Source organism: Ursus americanus, chromosome 35 (genome assembly GCF_024610735.1).
Source record: "Ursus americanus isolate L20-20 chromosome 35, mUrsAme1.1.p, whole genome shotgun sequence".
Lineage (NCBI taxonomy): Eukaryota > Metazoa > Chordata > Mammalia > Carnivora > Ursidae > Ursus > Ursus americanus.
In genome coordinates this window covers 23,032,850-23,047,376 of record NC_142161.1, presented here as the reverse complement: position 1 = coordinate 23,047,376, position 14,527 = coordinate 23,032,850, and the positions used below count along the sequence as shown (strand labels likewise).

Here is a 14,527-nt window from a genome sequence, read left to right as displayed (position 1 = left end):
TATTTATTGGTTTGCTTTCTCGTTCACACTAAAAGGCAAATTCCATGAAGGCAGGAATTTTTGTTTTGTTAATTGCTGAATCCTTAATGTCTGTGGCAGTGCCTGGCACAAAGTGAGCAATAAGTATATATTTTTTCAATGACCTAATGAACCAATGACATCTTTAAAATTCTCGGCTTTCAGATAATTTTTTTTTTTTGTTTATTGTTAAATAGGATATCCAAATTATCTCACAAGGAAGTTTATGTTCGGCTTTCCAGAAAAATGGAAAGAGCATATTGATAATTTTCTAGAACAATTAAGGTAAAGTATTTCTTAACTTTTTAAAAAGTAACTTTATTAAGGTATAATTTACATTTGATAAAATGAACACATTTTAGGTATAAAATTTGAGGGGCTTTTACAAATATATCTGTTCATGTAACCAATGTAAATTGGTTTTAGTTTCTTTTTCAGGGGGGTAGGGAATGTTAGTTTTGAAGTTCTCTCTGATCTTGGATTTTTAGAAAGCAGTAATACTTTACTTGAATTTCTGTCATATGGAATAAATCTAAAAGGTAAATAACACTGATGACATTTCAGGGAGTGTCCTCATTCGACTACCCTTTAAGAGGCGTGTCGCTGTTAAACATGAGTGTAAAGTTCTTGGTCCTTTTTTCTTACATTCATTCCTTCAGTAGTTATTTTCAGTTGTTTAACAGACACTGTGTTGGCACAGGGAAAGCAAAGCAAAACTCTTGCCATTAAAGGAACTCATAGGGGATACAGTGACATAATTAATCACAGTACAATTGTATAACTTACAATGCCAGGCAGGGGGGTTCCTGTAAAGAGCGAGATAGGAAGTGTTTTTATGGGCATACTGCCTCTGTCAACTATTCAGCTCTGCTTTTGTAATGGAAGAGCAACCATAGACGGTACTTGAAGGAATGAATGTGGTGGTGTTTCAGTAAAATTTATTTCCAAATATAGGCAACTGGCAGCATTTGTCCTGTAATTTTCTTACACTATTAGCTTAAATAGAAAATAAAAGCATAGAATAGTAAACACTTACAAGGTTTTATTTGATTCTTTTGATTTAAGGTGTTGTCCTTCAGTTCTTTGTGGGGGAAGAGGTAGAAGTCATAAAGGCTTAAATAATTTAAGATTAAAGGTAATCTTTGCTGGGGGGAAAATTTTTATCGGAGGGATTTTATTTGTATATTTAGTTTTTTGTTTTTGTTTTTTGAGAACAAGTATTAAAGGAAAAAATACATACTTATTTTTAGGGCTTGTGAAAAGAAAGAGGGAAAGGCCAGACAAAAACAGAAAACTGGAAGATTTGTCCCTGACGTACGAAAATCCTCAAAAAATAATGCAAGAGAAAACCAAATAGATGTCCTCCAAAGAGCCAGCACTACTTACGACGTTGATTGTTGTCATTTGGGTATGTTTGCTCTTTTTTTTTTTCTCCTGGTATAGTGATAAATTCTTACATGAGCTCCACATTTATCTGTTTATATTGTATTGAGTTTTTGACTTACACTGCCCTAAAATTCTTATTTTTTAATACTTGAAAAACTGCAGTGCAGTCTGCTCATAGTTAGCATTCTGCTTATTTCTTTAAATATTACATTTTAGTTCATCAGAATCAAGAACACTGATAAACGTGTCAATGAAAGATGGTTATTCTTTCAGTTTCCTAGACTTGAGGTATTTAGGCTACCAACCTGCCTTGGACCTATATTACAGATGCCTATATTTTTATACTAAATTACATTTTTGTTAACAGAATAAAACCAGTTTGCTTTCATAGAGGGAATGGCATGTTTTTTGAATGACCATTGCTATAAAGGTAGCTGGCAGAACTGTTGTGTCAATTCTTTGCCAAAACTGTAATCTGCCTCACAACCCACCCTACCCCCGGCTGGAAAAAAGTATGAACATTAACTTACTACTCTTTCTAGATAACATTTTTTGAAAGTGAATTCTTTAATGTGGAAGGGCAGCTTATCTTCTATATAATAATTTGTTGAAATCTCCATCTTTGTACACCTAGAACTGAAAAATGGTAAGCACAGTAGATTGCCAGGAGCCACAGAATTAAACATGTGCCATGATAATTGCCAAAATAAACCACCATTAAGGCTTCCAGATGACCAAGTAAATAATACTTTTCAAAATGGAGGAGGAAATGACTTATCTAATCAGGTAAGCTTTTATGGTACACTGTGATATGTAGAGTGGTGGTGTGATGCTACTAAAAAGGTTTGGGACCAAATCAGAAATCATGAATTCTGTTAAATATCAGCCTTTTGTTAGTCTTGACAATGTCTTGATATTTATTTTCTCCATGTCTCATTGGAAAAGTGCAATCAATAATAACAGAAAGTTTAGCTCTTAGAGTAAGACTTAAATACAGTGTGTGTGTGTGTGTGTGTGTGTGTGTGCATGCACTGACATATCACAGGTATTAAATCGATAAAGGAATAACTAAGATAGTGGATACCCACATGGTACTTCCAAAGCTTAAGCTCTGGCAAATGAGTTTCCGAATGCTTCCATTAATGAAATTTGTAGAACTAAAAGTACCTAGATATTTATGTGCTTGATACATACTGTGAAAATACTTGAGGTCATGTTTATAGGTAGTAGTCGTTAAAGTAAAAAAGCTATCTTTTTGTTTTGAAGGAATTAATTAGAAAGAAAGAATATGAAAACTTGTCTTCAGAGAAACTTGAAAATTGTGAAAGAACAAACAAAATGATAATTAAAAGTCAGAAGCAAGGTAATATATCTTTATTGGTTTTATAATAAGCAGCTTTTATTTGAAATGTTTTTAATATAATAAAAGTGATCTCATAAATTTCCAAATCTAAAATGGTAAACCAAGTATTTCAGTGGTTATAAATGTCGGGGGTGTTTTGTTTTTTGTGGGTTTTTTTTTTTTTTTAAACCTTTTTTTTTTTCTTTAATTGAAGCATAATTAACATACGGTGTTATTAGTTTCAGGTATACAGTAGGGTTTTGTTTTTCTATATAACATGATTTGCATAATAAAACAATCCATTACCTTACATACCATATTTACTTGTAGGTTTGCCTCCCTTAATCTAGGTACTAAATAATTTTTATTTACTTATTTTTTTAACCTTTTTTTTTTTAAAGTAAACAATACGCCCAACATGGGGCTCAAACTGACAACCCTGAGATCAAGAGTCACATGCTCTACCAACTGAGCCAGCCAGATACCCCTAATTTTTTTTTAATCACAAAAATTATTTTAAATATGCTTTTTGGAATGTTTAAGGTGATATATCTTTATTGGTCTACATTTAAAAGAAACGTTTAAAGACTATGAATCTTTTTATGAAATTAATGCCGTCATTTAGCTATGTGTAAGTGTTGATTTTCAAAATGATTTCATTGAAATCCTGCATAACAGAATTTAAAGAGCCTTTTCTCTATACCTTAGCAAGTTTAAAATTTCATACTGAGTTAAATCCATCAGCTTAGTAGCATTTTTATTTCTTCTTATAAGTGAAAGGAAGTGAAAGTGAAGAACATTTGTAAGTGTTTAAAGAAGTAGAGAGGAAAAGCAATACTATTTAGACTATCAGGATCATGCAACTTAGGTTAAAGTATCCAGAATAGGATAAATCTTTATTCAGATTATTTAATAAAATGAATAAAAATATTCAGAATAAAAGTATTTTGTTTAAAATTAGAAAGTTCAAAATTTTCAAATTGCCAGTTCAACATTTGAATCAGATTTCTGTGAGGAATTAAAACACTTCCCTCATGAAGATAGATGATTCCATTGAGAAATCTTGCAGACACTTTCTTGATTACTTTTGATTAATACCACTTCTCCATGAATTATAATTTAGCGGCTTCTTTTCTCCCCAGCATCCAACATTACTCATCCGTCTTTCATTTTATCATTCATCTTGTAAAATGGTACATAATATGTGTAGGTTGTTGCAGTATTTCACTATGATGATTGGTGTGATTATAATTTGTATATATTATTTATAAATACAGTTGGATAATTTATAATTAGAAGTTAATTTAGTTTGGCTTCTGTTTTCTTAAGTTTCAAATTGGAGAATTTCTCTCATTTTAATTTGCTTTCTTTAGTGACACAGTATAATAAAGATTCCCAAGTTCTGATTTGGTTGTTATCCCATGATGTCATGGAGTTTGGGCAACTCAGCCAAACTATGTTTCCATTGCTACCATTAGGGATGAGAATGGGCCACACAGATAGAGTTCCTTGTTCCCCTAACGAGGATAGCTTGCATTTCATGTAAGGAATTAACATACCTAGTAAGGTTTTAGTAACCCTAGTGGTTTTCTTATGTCACCTAAGTATTTTACCTCTAAAGAGTTGATTTAACAAATATTTATTTATCATTTACTGCATATTTGAAAGGCTCTGTCCTATAACAACAAAAAAAATCCAAAAATGAAGACAAAATTCATACTATTAAGGATTTTTTTTGCAGTCTAGTTCAAAGATAAGACAAGTTTGTATTTATAATGCAAGGCACATTGTCAAACATGGCATTATTTAAAAGTATTCTGGAAATTTGAAGGAGAACTTTCATTCAGTTGATGGAATCAGGACAAAGTTTGTGCATTAGGCAGATTAGAGAATGGAATTAAAACAAGTAGTGATTTGGTTTGTGAGTGAAGAAAACTTTCCAAGTAGAATGCTATTAGTGAAAGTTGAGAATCAAGAAAATTGGGAGAAATAGTGGTCTAGTAGACATAGAATATGGTTCACACTTGAGTACAGTGAGAGATGGGCACTTCACTGAAGGCCAGAAGAGGAGCTTATGTGTACAGTAAGTAGACTAAGAAGTCACGGAGCAGTTGGTATAAAAAAATATGTTTACAATGAAGGGGTCCTAACCTGAACAGACTGGTGCATCAGGAAGACTAATAATGAGAGTAGTATGTAGAATGGAGCTTATGGGGAAACAAACAATATACTTTATTTTAGAAAAAAAAAATTCTGAGCTTTGTTTGTAGCTAATTTGATATTTTGATCTTTGGTTTTGTCTTATGAAATTAAAGAGAGAACTGAAGATTCGAATGTATCCGTTGACATTCTAACCTCAAGACAACCGTTTTTCTCAGATGAAGAAAGAAAATGTATGGCTCTTAATCAGAAGGAAGCTTATATTTTAGTGACACCACTTAAGTCTAAAAAAGTGATAGAACAAAAATGCATGAAGTATAATCTGTCCTCTGGCACTGTTAAAGCGGTAACAGATTTTGCAGTGTCAAAGCATCAAAAAGAAAATAAATCAGACTTAAATGGAACTGCACATTTGATCAGTAAGCCCACAAAGACCTTCAAAAATGCATTCGAGTACAGTGTGGATCATAAAAATAAAAACAAGGAAGATCGCAGTGAATGTGATTTACTCATGGTCAACCAGAAAATCAAAATATCTAGTCCTGAAAAGGCACAAACTGTCACCTCTGACTTTAAGAAAAATACAAGGTTGTTACCAAAATTGAAGAAAATAAAAAATGCATCCACGTCATTTTATGAGCATCAGTCCTCATCAGATTTGTCTAGTGAAGAGAGCGAAACAGAAAGGGGAATTAGAAAAAAAGCTGAAATTGCTAAGAAAACCGGAGCAAGGAATACCAAAAAAACAGTGGTTCACCTGAGGAAAAGCACAAGAACCACAAGGAAAATCCCAGCGATTTCTGAATCTGAAACTGAAGAAAGTGAAAGTGAATTTTATATCAAACAAAAGAAAGCTAGATGTTCTGCTAAAGAAAGTTTTCAGAAATCTGGTATTAGGAATAAGTCTCCAGTTGTTGAGGCGACGGGATCTAATAAGACAAATAGGCATTCCTTTGAATGTTTTCCTGGTGTAGTTCAAGATGAAGAATGGAGTGAGAAGGAATTGCAGAAACTTCATTGGTGAGTAGTTAAATTTGACTCTGAAATATCTAGAGTGGCCACAAAACAGTTGAAGACCTAAAAATTCCAATAAGGAGCTAATTTAGTGACCTCTAATCATTAATATGGAAGATATCCAAAAAGACACGGAGAGAAATTTATACAAAGAATAGAGGGAGAATACAGATAACTTCTAACTAGGTACTTTGTGGCCATCTCTACAGCTTGCATATGAGCAAAAGAAAAGTTAGTCTTCCTTTCTTTCCCATTTAATGTTTCAAGACAGCTACCCTCCCCCTCAGGAAAAGGGTAACTATGTGAGGGGGGTGGATGTATTATTTAACTTGATTGCGGTTATCATTTCACACTGAACATGTATATCAAGTGATCCCATGTACACTTTATACAATTTTGACAATTATACCTCAACTAAGGTGGGGAAAAATATTGTAAAAGAGAAATGCTGCTGTCTCGGATAATCATATTTTAAGAAATATTTTATAGTAAAATTTACTATTACAAAACCTTAAAGCTGAATTCAGACCTGCAGATTATTTAAATATGGTCTTTTCCCCTGCATTTACAGAGTAGAAATAGCCTTAGAAATTAGGTGATCCATCCAAGGTTTCATGGTTAGTGCTGCTAATTAAGTATAACAAGAATTGTATTTAGCTGCATAGACTTGACAGGCAGTTTGAGTAGTGCAGTAGCATTGGAAGCTAGAGCATAGTTGAGCAGTGGAGAGTGAATGAGAGAGTAAAGTGGATAACACAAGAAATTGGCAGTGACAGGGAACAAAAAAATGAATAGGTAATAGAAGACTGTGAAGATAAGGGAAGATGTATGTTTGGTTGCTTACTTGTTTGTTTGTAAGAGGACTCAAGCCAGAGTATGGTGGTGTGATGGGAATGATCTAGTAGAAAGAAAGGAAGATGTGATTGATAAGAGAGAAGATAGAAACATACCACGATCAGTGATTCATTTGCTTGAGTGCTCCCTAACCTTATAACATTTGGAATTCATTTTCATATCTACCTTCTTGAAACACTCTTGAAATCTCTGTGCCACTGTGTTCCTTCTCTTTCATTTTCCTAAATGTTCCTTCTCTGTCTTATTTTCAGGCAGAGAATTTTCCTCCTTCTCAGAAGTTCTTGGTTTTGGCTGCTTTCTTGCTATGATAATGTAGTCCTCAGTGATCTTTTCCTTCCATAGTTCTAACTTTACTCTTTGAACAGGGATTCCCAAATCTGTATCTCTAGTCTTGAATTCTTGTATTTAGATTTGTATTTCCCATGGGGCACCTGGGTGTCTCAGTCAGTTACACATCTGCTTTTGGCTCAGGTCATGATCCCGGGGTTCTGCTTCTCTGCCTCTCGCCCCACTTGTGTTCTCTCTCTCTCATAAATAAATAAAATCTTAAATAAAAAGATTTGTATTTCCCTTTGCCTGTTGGGCATCTCTCCATAAATCTCACTTACAGAGATTCTAACTTAATATGTCAAAAACTAAACTTATTTTCCTCTGCTGATCTACTTGGCCTGACATTCCTGATTCTGAAAATGTAATTCTTTCAGTCAGCTAGCATTAAGCTTTATCATTATTGATTTTTGTTTTTAAATCAAAGTAGTTCTCAAGGAGCTATAGATTTTTCCACAGGATCATTGCATCTGCATCTTTTCTCTTCACACTACTCTTTTTCAGACTTCTAATACCTGCCTGAACTGTGGAAGTAACCTTATATTTTTACTTTGTTATTTGCATCTGTGTAAACTGTTTTATGTCTCTCCAGATTAATTTTAATGTATAGTTGTGCTTCTAACATCAGAAACCTCCCCTGCATTCTTACTAATCTTCAAATTACATACTTTCCTCCAATTACATATAGGTCTCAAAGGGTAGGGCAACTGCGGCGCCTGGGTGTCTCAGTCAGTTAAGTGTCTGCCTTCAGCTCAGGTCATGATCTCAGGGTCCTGGGATCAAGCCCTGTGTCGGGCTCCCTCTCATCGAGGAGTCTGCTTCTCCCTCTGCCCCTTCTCCCCACCCCAGCCCCATGCTCGCTCTGTCTCTTTCAAATAAGTAAAATCTTTAAAAAAAAAAAAAAAAAAAGGTAGGGCAACTTGTGTTGCATTTTTGTTTTTCTGTCCTTTGTGCTTGGCACTACATAAAGACTTGTATGAAGTGAACCACAGAGCTGAGTAACTAAAGCCCAAAGTTTCTGCCAGAGAACCAAAAACAGGAGCCCTAGGGAACTACAAATTGCTAAGGAAGGAGCTAGGGAAAGCAACCCTATATAAAGTTGTTTATGAACTTTTGGGCTTACCCCTGAGTTGCACATGTGAGGATCTGATCCTAAACAGCATACCCAAGACTGAACTAAGAGGTAGGCTGCCACCCAGTTTCTAAGCCAGCCAGCCACTCAGTGTCCCCCACACAGGATATTTTAATAGCATTGCAAAGCTTTAAAAATAGAACATACTGAAACTACAACCACAAAAGACTGATTGGAATTTATAGCTCAGGTTATAACCAGATTGACTGCCTGCTAAAACAAAAACATTAGCATTCTCCATAGATAAACACGACCAAGAGTTTTACAGTATTTCAAAATGCCTATGAAATAGTCCAGAATTACTCAGTATATGAAGAAACAGGGAAATCTTAACTCATGGGGAAAAAAAAAAAGATGCTAATGCTGAGATGACACAGATGTTGTAATTATCTGACAAGATTGTGAAGCAGGTATATTAAAATGCTCCAGGAGCCTTACCAAAGAGCTGACAAGATGGCGGAAGCGGAGCAGAACAACAACACCTTCTGCAAGTTGACCTACAGCGCAGTCCTCGACCAGCTGCTGGACAGTCCTAGGAGGTTGATGCCGCTGTACAGCGCCCAGCAGCAGCAGAGGCTGTACCTGGATTTGTGGAGGAAGCCATACTCACTGCTTGAGCGCCTGCGGAAGGCCAAGAAGGAAGCTCCTCCCTATCGCATAGCCCAGGGTGGTTAAGGAGCACCTGCAGGACACGATCATCATGCCCAAGATGGTGGGCAGCATGGTGGGTGTCTACAACGGCAAGACCTTCCGCCGGATGGAAATCAAGCCCGAGATGATTGGCCATTACGATTGGCCATTACGTGGGCAAGTTCTTCACCACCTACAAGCTTATAAAGCACTGCAGGCTCGGCATCATTGCCTCCCACTCCTCCCACTTCATCCCTCTCAATCAAGTAGCCTGTTTGGCCAGTAAAGGCACAGACTTCTTTAGCCAAAAATTTTTTAAAAACTCCAGAAACTAAAAGCAAACATTCTTGAAAAGAACAGAAATTTAGAAAATTTCAGACATAGAAGACAAGGATCAAATGAAAATTTTAGAACTGGGAAATAAAATAATCAAAATAAAAAACTTACTAGATAGGCTCGATAACAATGAAATGGCAAAGGAAGGAGGCAGTCAATATCAGAAATGAAGGAATAACAAGAAAAATGGTAACTATCTGGATAAATACAACAGACTATTTTCTTGAGTTCTTTAAAATGTTTAATGGTTGATAGGAAATATTACATTGTATGGTGGAGTTTTCAATATATGTAAATTTAATACATAAAACAACTACAATATAAAGAGGAAGGATGAAGAGACTTATGGTGGTTAATTTTCTATTCTACTTGAAGCAGTAAAATATTGATTCTAAGTAGACTATTAAGTATGTTTGTAATAATCCCTAGAGCAACTACTAAGAAACTATACAGAGGTATTTTCAAATATATAATAGAAAAAATACTAAAAAAATAGTTAACCCAAAAGAAGACCGCAAAGGAGAAATAGAAAACAGAACAAAGCAGAAAGCAAATAAAATGATTGACCTAAATCCAAACATAATTACATTATATTAGTTGTCTGAATGCACCATTTAAGACAGATTGTTAGAATGAATTTTAAAATATCCCCGCTATAGTGCCATGTAAGAAAAATTTCAAATAGGAATAGGTAAGTTACAAGTTGAAGGACAGAAAAACACCATGGAAACTCATAGCTGAAGTGGCTGTACTAAAACCTGTCAAAGATTTCAGTACTAAGAAAATTATCAAGGTTAAAGAACATTACAAAATGAGAGAAATGTCAGTTCACCAGGAAGACAACCATCTTATGTATATGCACCTAACAAAAAAACCCTCAAAATACATGACTCAAAATCAGAACTAAAAGGAAATGACTAAACTGAAAAGATAGGTAAAACCACATTTATAGTTGGAATCATCAATGCTTTTCTCTTGTAATTGACTGACTAGTAGAAAATTAGCAAGGCTATAGAAGAACTGAACGACACCATCAACCAACTATCTAATCAACATTTGTAGAACAATCCACCCAACGATATGGGAAAAAATACATTTTTTTCCAAGAGTAGGTGGATCATTTACCAGATAGAACATTGACAAGGTCATAAAAACATCTTAACAAATTTAAAATAACTGAAGTCATGCATAGGGTGTTTGTTTTCTGACCATAGTTGAATTAAACCACAAATCAATAAAACAGGAACATTTCCAAGCAGTTGAAAGTTAAATAACACACTTGTGAATAATCCATGGGTCAAAGAGGAAGAAGTCTTGGGAGAAAAGATACTGAACTGAACAGAAATGAAAATATATCAAAATTTGTGGTGTGAGCACAGAAGTTCACAAACAACTTTATGGCGTGGTTTTATAGAGTTTATCTCTTTTGATTTCTACGGAACTTTCTACATCAATAAGTCATGGTACATTCTTAGGATGAATGGACTACTGAGAAATAAGAAGTAAGAACTATTGATATATGTAACAACCTAAATGAATTTCAAAGGCATTATGCTGAGTGAAAAAAAAGAAGCCAGCTTAAAAGGTTATATACTGTATAATTCCATTTCCAGAATTCCATTCTGAAAGACAAAACTAAGAAAACAGATCAATGATTGCCAGTGGGTATAGTGGTGGACAACAAAGAGGAAGCACTAGGAATTTTTTCAATGTAATGAAACTGTTACATATCCTATTTTTTGTGATCATGGTTGTACAAATCTTTATATTCGTTAAGATTCATAGAACCATATCCAAACAGACGATTTTACTGTATGTTAACTTATAAAAAAAAAAAGGTGCCTAGACTGCATACTATTAAAATATTTAGATATGGCAGGTTTGGGTTTGGGCTCTGCTTTTCTCGTTTTTTTCAAAGCTCTAACCTACAGCCATGCCTTTGAAATTTACCATACTACAAATATGGACTACTCTCTATTCCTTAACCTTATGTCCTGTCTCCTTCTCTTCATTTTTTTACCAATACTGTTGCCTTATTTTCACCTGTTATATTTTGTCCATCCTTCAGATTTTATCTCACATGTCAGTGAGACAACCTTTCCTTGTCATCACCTATTCCTAACACCCCACTTAACTAGATACACTGTATCTAGTTGTTCCAGTACTAAGAAAGCAGTTCCAATCCTGACTGCGTAGCAAAACAATCACCTGAGGAGCTTTTTATTCAGAGCGATGCCACTGCAAACCTACTAAATTGAAACCTTCAGGGGTAGTCTGTGAATCTGTTTGCTTATTTTAATAACTTATTTGCTTACTTGTACATTTGATGTAAGCTCCTCAAGTGATTCTTAGTTGCAGCCCACTGTTCTGTACTCCTCATCATGCTTATAACCTAGTTAGCAAGTAATCACTCTAAGAGGTTTATGAAAATATATCAGGGAAATCTGACTTACCTTAAGCAGATACTTGAACTAAGATCTGAAGGACAAATAAAAATTATTTAAGCCGTATTTTCATGATAAGTTCATTTTAAATAAAACAACATATATAAAAGTAGAAAGGAAGAAAGCATATTTAGAAATACTGAAAGGAGGCCCAAAAAACCAGTACAGAAAGTGAGGGCAGAAGAGTGCAGGATGAGATTAAAGAGGTAAGAACAGTGTAAAAGTCATATTAAATACTTTGGTTTTATGCTAGTGAGTTTGAAAACAAGTTGTATTTTTCTCCCTCTGTCACCTATAAAAGGAAGTTTCAAGTAGGATTGGAGTGACACTATATTTGCTTTTTAAAATTATCTGGGATAAAGTAGAGATGTGTTAATTACAGATTAATTTCTTATTAAATGCATTAAGTATTTTTATTATGAAAAATAGTCCTGACAGTTGTATACTTGCAAATTAATGTACACAAATAGGGAAGCTTGAGCCTCCAAATCCTTTTAGCGCTCCACTTTAGAACACCTGTGGAATAATTATGCAAAAAAGTAGAGCATTCATTAGTTTTTAATGCCTGTAAGTACTTGTCTTCTTTTATGCATTGAGTACTATAATCAACTTGTACCTGTTCACAAGAGCTGATTCATACAGATTTACAATTAGATAAATTTATTAAGTAATACCCTAAACTCATCATTTCCTAATTATTTTACTACATTTTATTATCTCTGCCTTAAGGTTCTTTACATCAATTATATCTGCATGGTGGAAGTTCTATATAATTGTGTCCTATCACACATTTCGTACTCCACGTTCAGGGACATCATGTTGGTAGCTTGAAATCAGCCACGATAGAGGTATTTACAATATGAAAATTGGCAAACGCTACAAATAAGGACTTTTTAACCCAGAGAGCTGGTTTTTAAAACTTACCAGCATAATGCTGCATAGGTTAATTGGTGAGTTAAGTAGATCTTTTCTGGCTAAACTGTCAACCACAATATGTAAGAAACTGTTTGGGGAGGGAGGGGAGCAGAAATATGTGTACTAGTTTCTAAATACTTACAAATAAAACTTTCAGAATATAACTCATTTATTAAATTGGGTGACTACCTCATATTGGCTAACAGTTTTTTTTCTCTTTCAATTTTCATTTCCCTCAATTATTATATATAAAATACTGCGTTCTGAAATTATGATAGAATGAGAGCAAGAATAACACTTTTTAATAAGAATTTATAACTAAGAGTATATAGCAACTAAGAGTTCATTTTCCAGTATACTTAGCACCAGTAAGATTTGAGCAAGTGTTGAAAAGTTAGTCATGCTAGAGTACCCCAGAAGATCAGGTCACTGATGGCTGAACTTAGGAAAAATATGTTGAAAGAAAGACCTGAGATGAATTTCAGGTTTCATAGAGTACAACAAAATAGAAGATACCTACCAGATATGTCAAGTATACATCTTCATATTTTAAGCACTCAAGTAAGTTACTGAGTGGAAGGAATAGTATCTTCTTCCCAGTTATCTAGAATGATTTTGGTTAAAATTCCTTTAGCTCAATAAATCTCATTGACTTAGTGGTATGTATTCAGGAGATTGTTTTTATTTGAATTTCTTGTTCTTTAACTGGTTTTGGTCTTCCATAGTGCTTTTGCATCTCTTCCAAAGCACAAACCTGGTTTCTGGTCAGATGTAGCTATGGCTGTAGGCTCTCGATCTGCTGAAGAATGCCAGAGGAAATACATGGAGGATCCCAGAGAAAAAGGATCCCAGAAACCTGTCACTAAGAAAAAAACAGTCAATCCCAAAGGTCAAAATGGTAACCTTTGTAAATTGTTTTTGCCTAGTTCTCAGTATTGATTTCTAATCATTCACTAGATTTATTTACCCATGTATTGTCATCTTATAGGTATTTTCTCCACATTTTAAAGCTAGAAAGATTTCTAAATATCATGTTTTAAGTCTTATCTAGATAGTTAATTCCATCAATAGTAGCCTTAGCAGCCTTGTGCTTTGAATTTTTTCTAGGAAATCTGCAGTTAGATCCAAAGATTTCAGTATCTGGATTATTGTTCTAAGAGTCTAATTTAATTTGAGGCCACTTGGGTAGGGCCCCCTAGAAATTCATAATAAAATTCAAAGTAAATTTAGTTTTCATATTCCCCAGGAGTACACATTCATGCTCAGAGTTTATGACAGAGCGTATACTAACCTTTCAGAGTATCCTATCCCTGTTTTAATTCAATAAGGTTTATATTTTTTAAAATCAATTAATAGGCGTTCAGCAAGGGGAATGTAGGAGGTAACCTTTCCTTCCCACTGGGTAGAGACATTTTCCACCTCACCCAGGCTAATCTTATGTAGTTTCTTCATGAGTATCTTGTGGACTAATTATATTGCATAGATCCCAGTACAGAAAGAATCTTTTGTTATATAAGAGACTTATTAATAGAGGATGAGTTTACTTAATATAAACAATTTAGATTTTACAAAGTCTGTTAACGTTAGAGCAGTTACTATAAATGACCAAGTCCTTATCAAAATATTTTGCTGACTCCTAAGGCAAGATAGGTGATGCTGATAAGAAGCAAATTATTAAGATAACTGCCAAAGTGGGAACTCTTAAGAGGAAACAGCAAATGAGGGATTTTCTGGAACAGTTGCCAAAAGATGATCATGATGATTTTTTCAGTACAACACCTTCGCAGAATCAGAGAGTTCTGGTAAGAGTCTTAAGTGCATGAAATTATTGCTTTCTTTATATTCACTTTTACATCTTTCATTTTTATGTATGGTTAGTGTTCATCCCTAATAATTTAGGCCAAGGATTGATAGTTCCACAGACATGACCCAAAGTATACAGTATAGGAAGCAGTCCGCCAGCACATG

At 34.4% G+C, this 14,527-nt stretch overlaps 1 protein-coding gene and 1 pseudogene across 3 annotated transcripts in view; both read left to right on the top strand.

The window, feature by feature from the left end:
* Positions 1 to 14,527, top strand: part of MIS18BP1 (MIS18 binding protein 1) — a 41,266-nt gene that overhangs the window by 17,356 nt on the left and 9,383 nt on the right. For all 3 annotated transcript variants that reach the window (XM_087859034.1, XM_045799302.2, XM_087859035.1), the window contains 7 exons: positions 216 to 303; positions 1,269 to 1,426; positions 2,039 to 2,190; positions 2,671 to 2,767; positions 5,062 to 5,926; positions 13,285 to 13,457; positions 14,201 to 14,361. In XM_087859034.1, the coding sequence (XP_087715160.1) occupies positions 216 to 303; positions 1,269 to 1,426; positions 2,039 to 2,190; positions 2,671 to 2,767; positions 5,062 to 5,926; positions 13,285 to 13,457; positions 14,201 to 14,361 (1,694 nt within the window). The remainder of the gene's footprint in view (positions 1 to 215; positions 304 to 1,268; positions 1,427 to 2,038; positions 2,191 to 2,670; positions 2,768 to 5,061; positions 5,927 to 13,284; positions 13,458 to 14,200; positions 14,362 to 14,527) is intronic.
* On the top strand, positions 5,935 to 13,274 carry LOC123793492 (small ribosomal subunit protein uS19 pseudogene; annotated as a pseudogene).